The sequence below is a fragment of the Acipenser ruthenus genome, chromosome 12, assembly GCF_902713425.1.
Source record: "Acipenser ruthenus chromosome 12, fAciRut3.2 maternal haplotype, whole genome shotgun sequence".
NCBI lineage: Eukaryota > Metazoa > Chordata > Actinopteri > Acipenseriformes > Acipenseridae > Acipenser > Acipenser ruthenus.
In genome coordinates, this window is record NC_081200.1 from 11,623,773 (window position 1) to 11,642,613 (window position 18,841).

The 18,841-nt window shown below is 38.1% G+C and overlaps 1 protein-coding gene across 4 annotated transcripts in view; it reads right to left on the bottom strand.

The window, feature by feature from the left end:
* The window catches only part of LOC117416460 (PEX5-related protein-like), a 106,795-nt gene that overhangs the window by 4,576 nt on the left and 83,378 nt on the right, over nt 1–18,841 (bottom strand). For 3 of the 4 annotated variants that reach the window (XM_034027538.3, XM_034027534.3, XM_034027536.3), the window contains 5 exons: nt 6,896–7,012; nt 6,238–6,402; nt 3,715–3,785; nt 2,121–2,321; nt 192–357 (listed from right to left, as the gene is read on the bottom strand). In XM_034027538.3, the coding sequence (XP_033883429.1) occupies nt 192–357; nt 2,121–2,321; nt 3,715–3,785; nt 6,238–6,402; nt 6,896–7,012 (720 nt within the window). The remainder of the gene's footprint in view (nt 1–191; nt 358–2,120; nt 2,322–3,714; nt 3,786–6,237; nt 6,403–6,895; nt 7,013–18,841) is intronic. The other variant, XM_034027535.3, reaches the window with a different exon arrangement.

Below are 18,841 nucleotides of genomic sequence, written 5' to 3' on the forward strand. Positions count from 1 at the left end.
ATAATTAGGCTGACACTTTACTTGCATCTTTCCCACCCAGAGTGCTCACAAAGAGAGACAGAGTCAGGTTCTATTATTGTGTGCTTGCATTATTCAGATAAAGTAATACACAGGGCACTGTCTTCAACATCCCCGGCCTCCTGTTAAAAAGGATCTGTATGAATATGTAATGATGAATTCATGCATCTTACCTCTGGCCTGACAGCAAGAGCAGCATTAAATGCATCCACAGCCCTGTTGAACTCAGCGCTCAGGTTGAAGAGCACTCCCAGACCAGTCTGTAGGTCTGGGTCGATCACATCTGTGTTCTGCTGGACTGCTTCCAAGTATAGATCCTTTACCTCCGGCAGCTGGGAGCTGAGGGGGCAAGCGGAAAATAAAAAGGGAAGCTGTTATGAGTGTGCAGGTATTGGGATTTTATTGTATTCTTCACTGTAACATGTAGCCAGGTATTAATTAATTTTTAAAGAAAGCTGTTAAAGAATGTGTCAATTGCAAATCGAGAAGCAATGGATTTTTAAACTACAGTCATCACCATTTACACTGTACAGGGTTATTTCGGGCAGCAGTTTATATTGGGCAAATAGAGTTTGCCATTCCCATTGATTTTAATAACAAACACATTGTTTATACCGTGTTAAGCATGCCGTATATTTCAGGCAAACTCAGCTGTTTGGATCTCGTTATGTGCCATTCACATACTGTAGATTTCAATAAAAAGGCAGCACTTCGATCAATCAGCTGTTTGCACCTCGTTACCGAGCAAGTACCACTACTGTACCTATTTAATCATTGTATACAGTGTCAGGTTTATTTACACTTTGAAAAAACAGCACTGACTGCAACAGTAAGCAAGCATGGCTGGAAAGAGAAAAGCGATGAGCATCAGCATGAAAATTCAGTGTAAATAAAATGTCTCTTGTTAGATGCTGTGCGCTTGCTAAAGAATGATTGGAACTGTGTCATTCAGCAAACAATGCAACGTTGCTTCAAAATGCTGGGGACAATGTGGGAATGGATCTGATTATGGACTGGGGAAGGGGATGGGAGTACTCTGTAAATAATGTGTGTTTGTAAACTGTGTTATTCGTGTTCCGATCTGTTAGCGTTCTATGTGTGTGTTGGTGCTTGTGTGACTTAGAGCTGAAAGACTGTCTGTGTGTGAGTGCGTCACTGAGGGAGGTGGCAGCAGGTCTGACATGACCAGTCAGAGAGAGGGAGTGTTGGACCAATGAGTGAGGAAGGGGGAGGGACTTGGGAGTGATTGTGTGTGGCGATGACAGTTTGAAACATACACGCTTGTTTGTTTTGATTACTGTACTGGTGATTGGTGGACATTTTGAATGTCAGGTTATTGTGTGGGAGTTTATACTGTCCATCGCTTACTGCGGGTGAATCACATCAACACAAACGCGCCCGTTCTAAGAGGTGGCGACTGTACATGTTATTGAGAGCTGATCAATGATAAGTAGACAGCATCTTCTGACATGACCTAACCAATCAAACCACTCTCTGTGATTATTTAACCAGTTTGATATCAAATCAATCTTCCAACAGTCCAATCCGCCTCCTCTACAAAGTCAAATAATTCTTCAGTTTCAATGAATGGTTTATAAAGTGACCAATGACCTTCCATATTAAGTGATCCAATAGAACGGTGTCATTTGATACACTTTTAGAATGATGTGATCCCTATTTGCTAACGTGCACTTCGAGTGAATGGCTCACAATGTTGTTCATTGGACACATGCCGTAGAGACATATTTTTTGGAAAATTGCTTTTACATGAAAAGGGTGAATGAAAGGACAGACAAACCATCACAGATAAGTTACAAATGGGCTTAAGGGGTTAGGTCATGGCAGAAGATGTTACTAGTTCAGCAATTAACACACTTAAATTATGCAAGTACCTGAGGACTGTTAAGAGCTAATTATGTTCAAATATTAAATAAACTAGATTGTGACCCCTCAATAACTAATACTTATGTCCTTAGCAAGTTTCATCACAACAACAAAAGCACAGATTCTGATACAAATAATAAAGGATTTTGGCAATACTAAGTATTTTATAGTGTGGATCGAGCCCGGTCTGCTTGACTTTACAAGTAGACAAGCAGTACCTGCTACTAACAGAAGCCCAGGACATCCTCCGTGAAGAGCTTGGAGATGCTGTTTTGCTCTTCACCAGGTGCTTGTACTTGGGATGGTGTCTGATCCATTTTCTGAGGGCCTCGCAGGCCTCCTGCTGCATCCCTGTGTTGGTGAGGCTCACCGCTAGAGCCATCAGGGCCTGGAGGTTGTTGGGATGCAATTCTAGACATCTGAGGCAAGAGATCAGAGGGGTTTGCTTTAAATGGAGCCTCTACTGTGAGGCTTAACACACACAGACTGAGAGCACTGCTCCTCGTTTTGGTAATTACAGTTGAATTACAAAACAATTTAAAAAACTTGATGTTGTTTTTTTAGGAGCTTGCCTATTAAGTTTAGCTAAAAAGCTCTGAAAGTATCCCCCACATTTGCTGAAGAAATAAAAATTCAATTAATGAAGTACAATGAAGTCCATGTGATAAATCTATCACACAGCTAGGGTGCAAATTAAAAAGAGGAAGGTTTATTTTACACAATGGGGTCTTTGTTATACTAAATGCATTTTCAACATGGATTTAAAAGGTAACAAAAACCTTTTGAAAAGGCACACTATCCCTTTAAGGTTGGACGAACATTCATCCTAAACTAAACTAACCCTGATTGTCTTGCCTTATCTTATAATTGCCTAATTTACAATTCCCTAGCTGGCTATTAACACTATATAATAAAACTGCCTATGCTAGTGCTATTGCTCATTGAGATAGCATTTTCTTCCTTTACTTAGGTCGCTTAACACTAGAACCGCCACGGCAATCATTTTGACATTTTTCACTTTTACTCTGCGTGTCCGTTCTTGACTTTTCATAATACATGTATTAAATACCCTGATGGTGTTTGAAAGGCAGGATCGCAAAAATTAAAAAAAAAAGTTATAATCCCGTCTACCTAGAACTGCAAGAGCAGTCATTTTGACTGCCTTTTACAATACATGTTTTTATTTTGAATATAACCTACAATATTCTATTTTATTTTTATATACAAGCCTGTTGTTATCTCTGCTGGACCTGGCAGCCATCAGTTCTTTCGTTTTGTACAAGGAATGAACCAGGGAAAATATCAGTAGGAGAGATTTAATCTTGAAGCTAGCCACAGCGCTTCGGCAGAAACATTTCAATCAGAAAACTGCAAAGCAGCAGGCTGCAGCAGCTCAACCTGGATTCTGTGCTGCACCGAGTGACACACACGCAAGAGAAAACATATGTTACTTTCATTTTAACTTTTTACAGTTTTGTATGTACATATACCTGTTTACATACTAGTTGCTTTTGAAATGTTTATTTTATTATAGTTTTTCTGAAGTAGTTTTTTATCTGTGTTAAGTTCCAAAAAAAAAAAACTTTTATCTTTAATTGTTCATTTAAATACGGCGCTTCAGCTTTGCAGATGTTTGTTATGATGTGCTTGAATAACACTTGAGTTGTATCCGATAGTTTGTCTTTCATTTTAATATTGATGTTGATTAAAATGCAACCGTCATAATGACTGCCGGCAGCGGTTCAGGTATGAGTATAACCGTGGCTAGTGTTAATCTACCATTAAATATCGACTTGCAATAACTCTTCTTACCTCTGGAGGGCAACGATGGCTGCCTGTTCATTCTCATTCTCTGCCTGTGTGGTACCCAGAACCAGCCAAGCCTGAGGGTTTGCAAAGGAAAGAGAAGTTCAACCTAATTCTGAGATAATTACCAATGAGCGTTTCAAAATTAATGACTTCAATCCCACTGGTGATCCATTTGTAACCTGGGGCAAACTGGGTACATCTTAATGATACAGTATATTCACAGCATAAGGATATATTAGGTGAGGAAGAGGGATAGTTTATTGATCTAAATAGTGGTGGATCTTAAAATAGCTGTCTTTTAACAATATACTAATTCTGCTGGTATTGCAATGAAAGGGTTTATTGACCCCTAATTAGCAACACTAACTACAATAATAATATAGTTGAAAGAGGTCTGAAATAGGCTTTTTAGCATGGACTCCTGGGTATCCCAAAGGTGGTGCATACTGTAAGGCACAAGGGGGTGCTGTCACACATCACATGATCTGGATGGGACAAAAGGAGATATCAATCGTGACAAAGTGCCGCATAAAAGATTCATTCTCAAACTGAAAGCAGTAGGGATGTAGCAGGGTGATTGCCCTGCACGTGTGTAACTTAGTGTTGGTATAATTTGTATGGGGAAATGGGTTTATTGTGTATCGTTTTGGAGTTGATTTGTATGATTTGTAGGCTTGGTTGAGGGGAAGGGCAGCAAGTGATTGGCTGTGCTGGTCCTCAATCAGCAGGTGGGCGGTGGTCTTGACCGAGTGTCCGTCAGTTCAAAAACATCCGCGGGACATGGCTCGGGGGTGATTGCAACGCCATACCAGAGGGGAGCGGCGTATACTCAGGAGGAGAGGGTCCGCGCTGCAGGAACGACCTGCTACGCAACCGAGACTGCAAGCGGTGCTTGTAAAGGCAATGCCCAGCCAAGGCCGTATGAAGCAGCAGGAGTCGTTGTCTGAATACCGGCTCATCAGCAGGTTAGTTTAGGGGATAGTGATCTCATGTGATGTATAGCAAGGGTTACGTAGTGTAGCCGGTTCCTGGAGTGGGACGCCTCGTTTTATAAGGTTAGCGCTCGCTCTCTGAGGCACTTTTTATTTGTAGTTTCTGTACTGTGTTTTATTTTGCCTTTTGTACAGCTTGCTGTATGTGTCCTCTGTGCATTACCATGGCTTGTAATGTCACATGACCACCTTTATTTACTTTCTGTTTATTATTAATAAATCCTGCGTGCCTGTGCCGGTGTTTCAACGCCACCCCCAATGTATCTCTGTATTGCTTGAACAGCGGCTACCCACACACGTGACATGAGCAACACCCTGTCACAGGATCCAAGAAAATGCATGCACAGAAAGTACTGATTAGAGGAGAAACCTCAAAATGGAGCGAGGTAACCAGTGGAGTACCACAGGGATCAGTGTTAGGCCCTCTGCTATTATAATGTGCATTATAAATACTATATGGGAGATTCTAAAATCTAAAAGAAGGAATCTATGAAAAAGATCTAGGAGTTTATGTTGATTCAGAAATATCTTCATCTAGACAATGTGGGGAAGCTATAAAAAAGGCCAAAAAATGCTTGGATACATAGGTAAAAGTGTTGCATTTAAATCAAGGGAAGTAAGTTAAACCTTTACAATGCATTAGTAAGACCTCATCTATCGCTACAAAAGGATATTGCTGCTCTAGAAAGAGTTCAAAGAAGAGCGACCAGAGTTATTTTGGGTTTAAAAGGCATGTCATATGCAGAAGAACTAAATAATTGAATCTATTCAATCTTGAACAAAGAAGACTACGAGCAATCTGATTCAAGCATTCAAAATTCTAAAAGGTATTGACAATGTCAACCCAAGGGACCTTTTCGACCTGAAAAAAGAAACAAGGACCAGGGGTCACAAATGGAGATTAGATAAAGGGGCATTCAGAACAGAAAATAGGAGGCACTTTTTTTTACACAGAGAATTGTGGGAGTCTGGAACCAACTCCCCAGTAATGTTGTTGAAGCTGACACCCTGGGTTCCTTCATGAAGCTGCTTGATGAGATTCTGGGATCAATAAGCTACTAACAACCAAACAAGCAAGATGGGCTGAATGGCCTCCTCTCGTTTATAAACTTTCTTATGTCAGCATTGACACAACCTGTTGCCGAGGTCAAACACATCTATGAAGATGGAAGGAATGCTGCAGCATTCAGGCAAATGATGCACTCTTCCATTTCAATCACGGCATAACAAAAAAGCGTCACCTCTTCTGCAAAGACCATTGAAACATAAAAAACAGAAACACCTAAGAAATGTTGCACATACTTTTGAATAAATCTGCTGTCGCTCACATGACCTAATAATTTGCACTGGAAATAAATCAATGCTAACGAAAGGCAATCGTATCAAGATTGCTCATTTTCCTTTTTTTTTTCTTTTATGCAAACTAAAAACTGCTAAACAGAACTATTACAAAAACTCCCACCTTTTCCATCTTATACTTTCCATTGTATATATTGTTGTGTTATCAGATCATTGCACTGAGAGCGAGCTGTACCTCTGGGTCGTGGGGGTCCTGCAGTATCGCTGATTCCAGCAGTAAGACAGCATTGGGCAGGTCACCATCTCTCACTTTCCTTACTGCATCTTCAAAGGCATTGGGCCAATCCTTGTACGGGTTATCAGTGTGGAAGTAGTAGCCCTGTGACAAACAATATACAGCCTGCCGTGACTAAGAATTAGCAGATCAAAGTTAAACATTACTCTTAAAACTAATTTCCTTTGCTGATTCAATCTTTTTTTCTCAGAATGTGTTTTGTTTTCCTTGGCAGTAATGGCACAGAAAGGCTAAAGGTCATGCAGTAATGCTTCCATTTTTTTCCTCTTATAGTTGACTTCTGTTCCATTGTTTGGCTTTGCATGTACTTAGTAGATTAGCATTTTCTTTGCATTGAATGTATTAACCACTTTGCAATTAAATTAAACAGGTTTTCTAAAATGTGAAAATATGAAGTATGATTTTCTATTATCACATGCTTACTGTACATATTAATAAAGAATATCTGCCAAATACAGAGATTATGAAAATTGAAAAAAGTGATTGACCTCAACGCTCTGCAGTATTGACTGTGGCACCAGACAAGACCGCTTTGAGAGTGTAAGTCCATGGGTAAAATGAAAGATTTTAAAAAGTGAAAGTTATAAATATGAAGTACCTTTTCATGTAGGGAGACATTCAATGGGATCTGCGGCTCCTGGTTTTCTGTCAGCCAATTTCTACGGGCCAATTCCTCCCACTCTGCCTGCATTTTATCCCAGAATTCTGTATCAGACTAAAACGAAAAAAATAACATTGAACTAGAATACAGGAGAGATAGTAAATAGTGCTAAAATTGCCAAATAAATTGGTATCAACAGTGATAAGGTTGCTGACTTGTAAGAGGTAAGAAATTGATTTTAATTATATATTGGTATTAATATATTCATGTGATGCACTTGATTGTATGCTCTAGGAATATTTGATATTCTACATTTGAAGTATATGTTACTATACAAATATAATGTTTGCACAAGTGAAGACCTGATAAAGAATAGATGAGCATGTGCACATATCCTCCCTTTAATGGCACACAAGATATGGGAACTGTAATGGGTTTAAATTTAATAAACAATTTTGAGAATGAATCATCCCTAAAGAGTTTAGAACAGCTTTGTGACTGGTTTTCTTTTGCTGCTTGGAAAAATGAAAATCAATACTTATTTTCATTAAGTACAATTGTATGTGCTTTAATGCTATTAAGCACATAATAGGTTATTTTGTATTGATGTATGTAAAGCATAATGAATGAGAATGTGTACCCAGGGGCTAATTTGTAACCTCACTAGATGCATAGACAGTGTTTCAGGTCTCATGATGTATTGCTGGGTCTTATCTACTGGGTTCCTTTCATGACCAGCTTGGGATGGAACTGAGAGAAGCCCTTGCCCCTGGCAAGGCTATAAATGCCAGGATTGTACTCCTGGTCTGTTTCTCATTGAAGTCAAAAAACAGATCCAGATGGATCTAATTTTCTCCAAATTGATAATTGCATGATGTTAATGTTGGCAGGTGTGTTCATTTTCAGACTAGTTGCTGTGCTGAGATTAGGACGACCAAGGCTCATTAATTCCTGTCAATGATCTGAAGGGACAGAGCCTGGGTGTGTGTATCCAAATGACTTCCACTTCTCAGAACATGATGCAATCCACATCGTTCGGAAATCACATAAACACATGTGCCTTTGTGATCCACGGTAACAACTGCACCAGGGGAGAATGAACAGGTGCTTGATATATACAGTGCATTGGCCCATATATCCCTCACAGTAATAAACTGCTATTCATTCTATTCCCCTAGACCAGTGGTCCTCAAAGCAGTGCACTCGGGCAAATTCATGCCCGTGAAGCCAGACCATTGTGCCTGCATTAATGGACAACATTAATGTTTTAGGAGGGCAAAGTCTTTTCAAACTACTGTGTGATATCAAACATTTATTTTGAACAGCTGATCTATCATCTTAATCTTATATATTTGTATATATTTTAATCCCATAATAACTAAGGTTCTGGGAAATGCAATCAGTTTCGCAAAATATATTTTAAAGAGCCTGTACCACCTTGTGATTTGGATCAGCCCTTATGTTGTGAGATTTGTAGTGAAATTTAAATTGTATTGCAGCATAAGGGAGAGCGTAATATCAAACACATTTAAAATGGTTAAGTGGCTGATTAAAACGCCAAAATTAAACAGTACTGGTGAGATTACCAATACAACTCAGTTTCAGAGAAGGTTTCTTCTACAAGAGCAACATTGGAATCAACCGAACTTGCAGTTTGGGTAAGATACCCACATCGTATGGAACACATTGCTAATGTTATTGGTAATTTTGAGCAAGAACTACTTGGTATAATACCTCTGACAGGCCAAACACATGGGCTGACATCCATTTATCCCTCTAGCAGCACTTTCAAAATAATGATCTTAATTGCATCTGGTTGAAGTTGGTTTCTATTTGTACTGACGGATGCCCTGCTATGTTAGGAAAGAAAGTCGGTTTTCTGAGTTTAATGCAAAATGACCCCGAAATACCAGAAATAATCAGTTTTCATTGCATTATACACCAGGAAGCACTTATTGGAAAGCTGCAAAGTGGACGCTTTTCCAGAATCAGGGAAATAGTTGTCAGAATTACAAACTTTATTCGTGCACATGCTCTTACAGCAATATTCGTTGGCTTTCAAGAGGCAGGCTACTTGTAAGATTTGTGGATCTTCTTCCATGTATTCGGGAGTTTCTGGAGAGCAAGGAAAGGCCTGAGCTTATGTTGGGGGAAGCTGTGTTGTTCTTGGATTTCTAGATTGAATTTTACATACTGATGATGGGGTCATTTTATAAATACATTTCTGCTCACTGCAATAAAACCCATACAGCAGTAACTTTCATGAACATTGCTCATAGTATTTATATACCGAGCATCAAAAGAAACTTATCACTATTATAACACATTTATTTAAAAAAAAAAAAAAGGTATATAAATGATGGACAGTGGCGAAATGTTTTTGGTTTCTTTTTAATCACTAGATCATTCATCCTTGACAATGACACGCTTGAATGATTATGATTGAAGCATATGCACTTAATCACCTAATTAGTGAGACAGTAGATTGGACACTGGATATGGAGTGATTTCAGCTGTTGAATTGCAAGCTTGAATAAAAGCAATAAAGAAAAACACCAATATGCCACATCTGTCAAGAGAGCAGCGCCTTCGTGCAATCAGCATGTTGGAGCCTGGACTAAGGCAGCGTACTGTGGCTCGCCGTCTTGGGTGCTCACAGCCAGCATTTTCAAACCTGGCGAGATGGTAGAACCAGACACACTCTGTCAATGACAGGCCACGAACTGGGAGACATGTGGCTTCTAGGCCTCGGAGACCACTGAACAGGCAGATGCTTATCCAGGCACTACAAGAGGAATGGGCCAGGATTCCACGAGACAACATCCGAAACCTGGTGCAAAGCATGCGTCACAGATGTACTGCTTGTATTGCTTCCAACAGTGCCACACACGCTACTAGCCTGTGACTTTCACAGTATCCCCGTCCCCCCATAACTTTACGCAGTAAAATGTCAATTGTTAATCAGCACAATAAAAAAAAAAGTCACCGCACCGGCTCTAGATCAGAGTTTGTCAGTTTTCGATCACATTTAGTGAATTTTATCCAAATATAAGTGATAAGTTTCTTTTGATGCTCAAATATAAGTGATACGTTTCTTTTGATGCTCAGTATAGTAATTATATCAAGGCTAAATATACAATAAAACAACCTGTGTGCTTATATCTTCAATGTATCCAATCCTACTAGTTCTGTATTAAAACAACTAGGGCAGCCAAACTGATATCAGCTGTGGCTCATTGTCTCCACGGATTCAACTAATGCCATTTACTGCACTTTCTATAAAAAGGACAAGACTGATATTTTCAAGGAAGGCTTTTTACATCTGCCCTTGTGTCTACACTTTGATAAAGTCACACAACTCTACTGTGGCTCTGAACAGTGTCTTCCTGGCTGCTCAGAACCTAATTGATGCTCAATTACACTTTAATAAAGAACACCACTAATCTGTATTACTGTATCAGTGAAAATCACTTTTACTGGATACCATGTTTGCCTAGAAATCATTCTTATATAAAGGGCTCATTTGTCTGTCTTGATTTAAGAAAAGCAAGGATATTCTTTCCCTTAATGGAGTTTGCTAATCTAATCTAATTAATGTTAAAATTTGCAGAAAAAATCTTTTGAGGTTTTCAATCAAGAGGCTATGTGAACAAAACGTCTAAGATAATAACATTTAACCTTGTACATTAGATTCACAAGAGAAAGTGCATTATCATTAAGTATCCCTGGTAATAATTAAAAGCCTCTTACTGTAATTCTTCGGTAGCACATTCCTAGTTGGATATTTAAATATCCCTTTTTTTATTAAAAAAAAAAACAAACAACAATAACTGAGTACCATAAAAAGAAAACTTTTTTTTTTATTGTACAAAAAATACTAAATAGTGGCTTTTAACTATGGTTATCCGAAAATAAAACATTTAATTTAGATCATATTTTTACGAAAACATTTCAACAAATACTTTTCAGTTTGTTATTTTTGGGGGCCGACCATTTTTAAGAAGTATTAATTCACACTTAAATGTAAAATCATTTGAATAACTTTTTTTTTTTTTTTTTTTTTAATGTTATTACAGGTAATGTAATGTATACTGTATCCGGGTACTGTAATAATCTGTATTTTGGCAGAATAATCTGGCGACCTACCGCATTACATTCACATAAAAATTAATCTCGCAGGGGGGGTTTGCCGAAAATAACGACCACAAAGAGGGATACGGTAAATCTCAATATTAATAATGCTACAGTTATATTATTAAATAACTAGGGCTTCTGTTTTTCGGGTTTTATTAATTGTATTTTTCGGTGCTTATTTTTAGCTATTTTCGAATTTTATGTAAATCGTTTTATTTCTGGGCTTTCGTTTTTGATATACCGTATGAAATTAGTGTTTTCGGTTACTTTCCAAAATGCTTGAGCGTTTTTTTTGTGTGTGTGTCAAAATATGTATAGTAACTCGGCAGTGCTTGCACACTTAAATTGTACCTTCTTTCCTTTGCTGTCTTCCACAACGAAATCCCTATGGTCATGGTCACATTCTTCTAGGGTTTTTTTGTGTACGCATTTTTGTACATTTCGCCACAATTCTGTTTTAAATCCTCCGTGTTTTAACTGTAATACAGTTTTAAATCCCGCTAACAAGCCTCCATCCTGATTGTAATCTCGTTTTAAATCTCGCAAGCGGAGTCTCCAATAGAAATGTAGAAATGTGCTGTCACTCAGTAGTTGGGGCGGATTTGATAGATACAGGTCAGGAAGGCGGGACATTGCCAGCAGCACATGGAAATATGTTTATTTTTATTTTTGTAGTAGGTTTTATTTTTTTAAATGTGAAAAAGGTAAAGTCAACGTGAAAAGATTAACCATTTCCACAGTTTTTACGGTGTTTATTGGCTATCCACCGATTTGTTTTTTTTGTATCGGGGGTGTTTTATCGTGTTTTAGCGGTTAAAACCGAAAATCAGAAGCTCTATAAATAACACATTTTCAATTTCATGTGGCATAACTTTCAAAGTCATCCTTAAATGTAATAAAAGGTTAGATGAATCTTGTAATACATATTTTATATACAAACAGTTATGACAAAAGTGTATGGTATAAAGGTTTATATATATATATATATATATATATATATATATATATATATATATATATATATAACCCTAGTCTGTAATGATAACACAATTAAAAACTGCACTACAAATCGCCACAAGAACGCCTTGTAATTTGAATGTGATAATAAAAACATACTACTTCCTGCTGAGTTTTCCCGTTAAACTCACACACAGTTAACATTAATTCACTTTAGCAGTTATTCATACTAAACCTTAACATACACTGAACATGAATAAGCACTTCTTCTTTAAGCATGGCTGCATTTGGTGCCCATTTATAATCTTTGCAGCCCCACTGCAAATGACAAGTATGAGTGCAAATTCAGTGGAGAACATTACCCTCTATATTCTCAATCTCTGTTTGAGAACCTAATTCACATCTGCACAAGTTTAACATTTGCAGAGAAACTGAATTCCTGCTGTCAAAAAGCAATGCATGTCAGCTTACATTAGCTCACATTTGAATGTTAGGGTTGGCAGCCTGTTAAAGCCAGAAAAAGCATCACGACCTTAACTTATGTAATGCACTGAAACACATTAAAATGTATTACTGGGAGGTCTGGTACATACTGTAGCTTGCCTACAGAGTGGTTCATTAAAATAACGGTTGTATGAGCAGAGACAGTAGGCTGTGACATTTTGAAGGAAAAGTGACCTCAGAATTTTAGAACCACATTGGATGAATGACAGGAATGCGCTGTGATAATGTCAATCTATTGAGATGACAAACAGCACAAACAATGTTTGGCATTAACTGTTTATTGCCGTTTTATATTTACTGAAGTGCATGCAGACTATTGAGGCTATTACATGGATATAAATATATGGAGCCTCACGTTTCGCATGTGGCTCTCTTGCTGCATCAGCTAAAACCACAGATCTCCTAACAGTCATACATTTATCATAGATACTGCTTCCAACTACAGACCAGAGTCAGTGCTATTAATTTGCAAGACCCTGCAGTGGCAGGTTTATGTGCAGGTAGATGGAACACTTGCGGTTTTGATTCAGAGTTATAAATAGAACACGTTATTTAAGGTAGATTACATCCAATCACAAAGCACAGAGCCGTAAATGTGATCCCTTCATTTCCAAGTTATATGTAACTAATTTCTGAATTGACAGAATGACTGAGAATGTCACTCGAGGGCATAGTTGCATCATTTTTGCAGTTTTCCCATGCTTTTCCCATTGTTGCAGTATGCATCTACCATAGTTAACCCTGGTTTGCCATGTTTATAAATATGCTTTACCATACCTCATTATTCTTTACAGTGCTTACCAATGCTTTACCATGCTTTCACTATGATTTATTTAACTACACTTTTAATATGGTAAACTTTTAGAAGGGTTGTGGCACTTGTTTCTACTTTTACAAATAAAATGGCATTAATAACACATAGTTACTCCTGATTGTAATTAATTACACATGTGTTATTACAAAATTAAATATTTTCGCTCTTGTGTAATTACGGTGTAATTGCACATGTACTGTAGTGTTTTTACAATGCAATTAGGAAATACTATGCAACCACATGTAATAATAGTGTAATCAAAACATATTGTATACAACATGTCACATACAGTATTTGTTAAGCCACAGTGGCTAGGGAGAAGATGGCATGCCACCAATTATATTACTTTATCTACAGTACAGTATAGTGCAACTGAGAAACGTGTTAATAGTCAAACTGATTTAATTTACGTTCTTTTAAATCGCAAGTCTTACTTTTTCATTTAAAAGCAGAAGTGATTAATCTTTATGTAAATACAGTTACACATAACGGTTGTAATAAAGTGTGTCCAGCATATAATACTTTATTTTTCATTATAGTTTTGATAAAGATTAGTCTCTTATTAACATGTTGCAACCTCATTTGTACATCCTGCTTGTAAATGATTGGATTGGTCGATTTAAAAGCCAATTGAGTTGTTTCACAGAAAACAAAAAAAGTTAATTAAATCAATTTTACTATTAACACATTTCTCAGTTGTGATTGAGATACACAAATGGCAGGTATCAATTGAATTGTCGAAGTAAAACATGAAAATCAGAAGTCTAGTATATTTATATTGTCAAGTATATTTACATGAAGTTCCCCATGGCGTACTATGGTACTGTATAGTAAAACGCTGTGGCTTTACTATTGAAATGTCATAAACAATCAACCATGTGGGGCACTGTTAATGAGTATATGTTTTTAGTAGCTTTTTGTACTGTTCATTATAGCATTGCTTGCAGATGTCTTGATGTTTTAGTACATTAATTCGATATAAAAACTATAAAGCTGCCAATGAATGACATAAAATCACTTACTGTAATTAAATAATTCATTAGGAATGTTTCACATTTTGTGAGGACATCCAAGGAGGACTGCAATTTGTGAGGTTACATGCACACAAGAATCTAAATAATTTTTGAAAAACTGAAAAATAATTGGGGGCTCCCAAGTGGCGCATCCAGTAAAGGTGCTCCACGCGGAGTGCAGGATGTGCCCTATAGTCTGGAGATCGCAGGTTAGAATTCAGGCTATGTCACAGCTGACCGTGACCGGGAGTTCCTAGGGGGCGGCACACAATTGGCTGAGCGCTGCCCGGGTAGGAAGGGCTTAGGTCGGCAGGGGAATCCACAGCTCACCGCGCATCAGCGACCCCTGTGGCCGATAGGGCGCCTGTGGTTCTGCAGTGGAGCCATCAGATCTGTGTTGACCTCCGGCACTATAGGTCTGGTGGCATCGCTGTGGATCTGCAGTGCGAAAAATGACGGCTTGGCAGGAGCACGTTTCGGAGGACGCGTGTTCCAGCCGCCATTTCCCGAGTCGGCGGGGGGGGGGGGGTTTGCGAGCGGTGAGCCGAGGATACAGATAATAATTGGGCATACTAAATTGGGGAGAAAACCTGGGTAAAAGAATTGGCGACGACTAAATTAAAAAAAAAAACAAAAAAAAAAAAACCTGAAAAATAATTTTGATTTCATTTATACACATATCAAAGAGCATATCAACATACTGTTACCTAATTTAGATTCAAAAACAGGACTTGAACTCAACCTCTAGTAAAAAAAAAATACTTCTCAATCTATATGGTTTTATTGTACCTAAGTCAGCAATTTGAAGCTATTATACCTTTCCTTTATGCTATCATACAGTGGCTCTCAAAAGTATTCCCCCCCCCCCCCCCCCCTTGGACTTTTCCACATTTTATTGTGCTACAACATGGAATCAAAATTGATTTAATTATGAGTTTTTGCCACTGATCAACACAAAAAAAGTCCATAATGTGAAAAATAAAATCTACAAATTAATTACAAATATAAAACCAAAAATAATTGATTGCATAAGTATTCACCCCCTTTGCTATGACACACCTAAATAAGCTCCGGTGCAACCAATTGTCTTTAGAAGTCACATAATTAGTTGAATGGAGTCCACCTGTGTGCAATTATGGTGTTTCACATGATTTCAGGTTAAATACACCTGTCTCTGGGAGGTCCCACAGTTGGTTAGTACATTTCCTAACAAAAACTACATCATGAAGACGAAGGAACATTCAAAGCAAACCCGGAAAAAGGTTCTTCAAAAGCACCAATCAGGGATAGGGTATAAGAACATTTCCAAAGCATTGAATATCCCCCGGAGCACAGTAAAGTCCATTATTAAGAAATTGAGAGAATCTGTCTAGAACAGGCCGTCCTCAAAAACTGAGTATCCGGGCGAGAAGGGCGCTAGTCAGGGAGGCCACCAAGAGGTCTATGGCAACTCTAAAGGAGTTACAGTCTTCCACGGCTGAGCTGGGAGACACTGTGCATACGGCAACAATAGCCCGGGTGCTTCACAAAACTGGCCTTTATGGGAGAGTGGCAAAAAGAAAGCCTCAGCTAGAGTTTGCCAGAAGGCAAACTTCTCTGAGACCAAGTGGAACAAGATTCTATGGTCCGATGAGACCAAAATGGAGCTTTTTGGCCTCAACGCTAAGTGCTATTTTTGGCAAAAGCCTAACACTGCACATCATCCTGAGAAAACCATCCCTACCGTGAAGCATGGTGGTGGCAGCATCATGCTATGGGGATGCTTCTCTGCGTCATGGTCTGGAAAGCTTGTGAAGATAGGGGGCAAAATGGATGCAGCAAAGTACAGAGAAATCCTGGAGGAAAACCTGCTGAAGTCTGCAAGAGACCTGGGACGTGGGAGAAGATTCATCTTCCAGCAGGACAATGACCCCAAACATACAGCCAAAGCCACACTGGAGTGGCTTAAAAACAAAAAGGTCAATGTCCTGGAGTGGCCCAGTCAAAGCCTGGACCTCAATCCAATTGAGAATATGTGGAAAGAGTTGAAATCTGCTGTTCACCAAAGGTCCCCATCCAACTTGACAGAGCTTGAGCAATTTTGCAAAGAAGAATGGGCAAAAATTGCAGTGTCCAGATGTGCAAAGCTGGTAGAGACTTATCCAAATAGACTGTAATTGCTGCCAAAGGTGCCTCTACCAAATATTGACTCAAGGGGGTGAATACTTATGCAATCAATTATTTTCTGTTTTGTATTTGTAATTAATTTAGAACAATTTGTAGATTTTATTTTTCACTTTGACATTATGGACTTTTTTGTGTTGATCAGTGGCAAAAACTCCTAATTAAATCCATTTTGATTCCATGTTGTAACACAATAAAATGTGGAAAAGTCCATGGGGGGTGAATACTTTTGAGAGCCACTGTACACTCTATCATACAGTCTTCTACTAACAATCCCCATAAACTTTTCTCCACCTTCTCTTCCCTCTTTAGCCCCCCCTTCCGCCTTCCTCTATCTCAGCTGATGACTTAGCCTCCCTTCTCTTCCAAAATCACACACATTTGCAAACTCTTCAAAACCTCCTCCACCACCAGCAGATTAGCTGTACCCTGCTCCGCTCCCCCGCTTCCACAGCCCACTCCTTCTCCACCCTTGCCCCTCTGGAGGAACAACCACCCACGGATATCAGGACTGCTCAGTCCCTGACCACCTTCTGTCGTTTCCTCAAGACACACCTGTTCAGACAGCATCTGTAAACCTCACAACTCTCAACTATACTGGACTATATGGCACCCAATTGTACCAGTACTTGCATCAGCTTGTACTTGCACTGAACTGCTCCATCTTTTGCTGTATTCTACTATTGCTCTTAATTATAACTATTTTCTGTATCTTGTACTCGGTTTTACTCTTAAAGGTATCTGCATTCACATTTTTTGTAATTGCGCTTATTTTAAATCCTTCTTATCAATATATCATACTACTTGCTGTTAATGGAATTTACTCTGTTAAGAAAACATTATAAATATAAGTTTACTGCTCTTAGTCAAATTCGCTCTTAAATGTAATTATTTAGTGTATTCTTTATTTTGCTCTTATTTGTATTTTATCTTACTATCTACTGATTTTACTGTACTTTATAAATGCTCATATCTGTAATGATATTCTGTAATGTGATATTGTGTAATGTGATATTTTACAATGTGATTCTTTGTAATATTTTGTAACAATGTAAGTCGACCTGGATAAGGGCGTCTGCTAAGAAATAAATAAATAAATACATAAATAAATAAATTAATTCATTAATAATATTAACCTGGTGGCTTTCTTCTGGGTCTCCAGTGATATATGCTTCTTTTAATGAAAAAGCCATTTGTGATTTTCATAAGCTGAAATGTGTAGACTTCTAAATCTCCCCAGACAATATACCTTTATCAGTTTTCAGTGTGTTTTTAAACTACTTTCTGTTGAAAGCAATTTCAAAGTGGTTTTATATGAAATTAATAATAAAAGAAACATACCAGGCTGTAAAATTCTGATAGGGGCTGCAAATTCATACTGAGATGCAGGTAAAGGAGCTTAGAAATGAGGCCGATGTTAATGGGTGTTTAACTGCTGTGACCATGTTAGTTAAAAAGCATATCAGTGTTGCTGCGCAGTTTGAACTTCATGGACTACAGCCAGTTCTGCATTCAGTTCATTAAATGGATTTCAATCAAACGCTTTCCGTGATCTAGATACAGGTTTGAAAGACTGAAAGTCCCTATCAACCTATTGATACATGTTGGGTACAATATAATAAATTAATACTGTATAAACAAGTAGCCAGTTTTACTGACATGCTTAGTGGTAAGAGAAGAAATATAAATTGTTGTTTTCAAATAAAAAGCATACTTCCGTGTCCTACAGTACTACTTGAGAGCTCGGTGTTCCAGATCTCAGTACAAAGGTCAAGGCACTACTGCACTACTGTAAGAACCATGCACTCAGTTATACTATGCAAGGGTGGGGATGTGTTTTGACTGTGTAGATATATTGTCCGATCCCTATAAATATCAACTCTAAGCCGATCATATCTTTGAAATTGAGTTAAATGTGTTTTAAAGCACTTATAAAAGATGTTGCAGTAGTGTTCCATTTCTCTTACTATTTTCAATGAATTGTATCTGTGGCCAATTAAAGTCTTCAATTAAATTAGACAATCACTAATTTGCCTATTTTGACAATTTTCCAAGATTTTCAGGTGTAGTGGTTTGATTTCATATGCACAACAAATCCGAACAGAAGCAATCGGGGGTCCTAATAGATTCGGACACTACTATAGTGTTAGTTGTAATAGTTAAAAGTTCCCCTTGAAATACAGCGTGACTATATCTGTCTTACTGTAAAACACAGAGCAATGATATTCAGCAGACCAGAGCAAGGCAAATGCTGAACTCAGCTCAGTTTACAGGCTACAGGTTTACAGGTTTCTATTACTGATCAATCTTCTTCTTGTCTGTGTGCATTTAAATGTATCATTATTTATAGCAGACGTT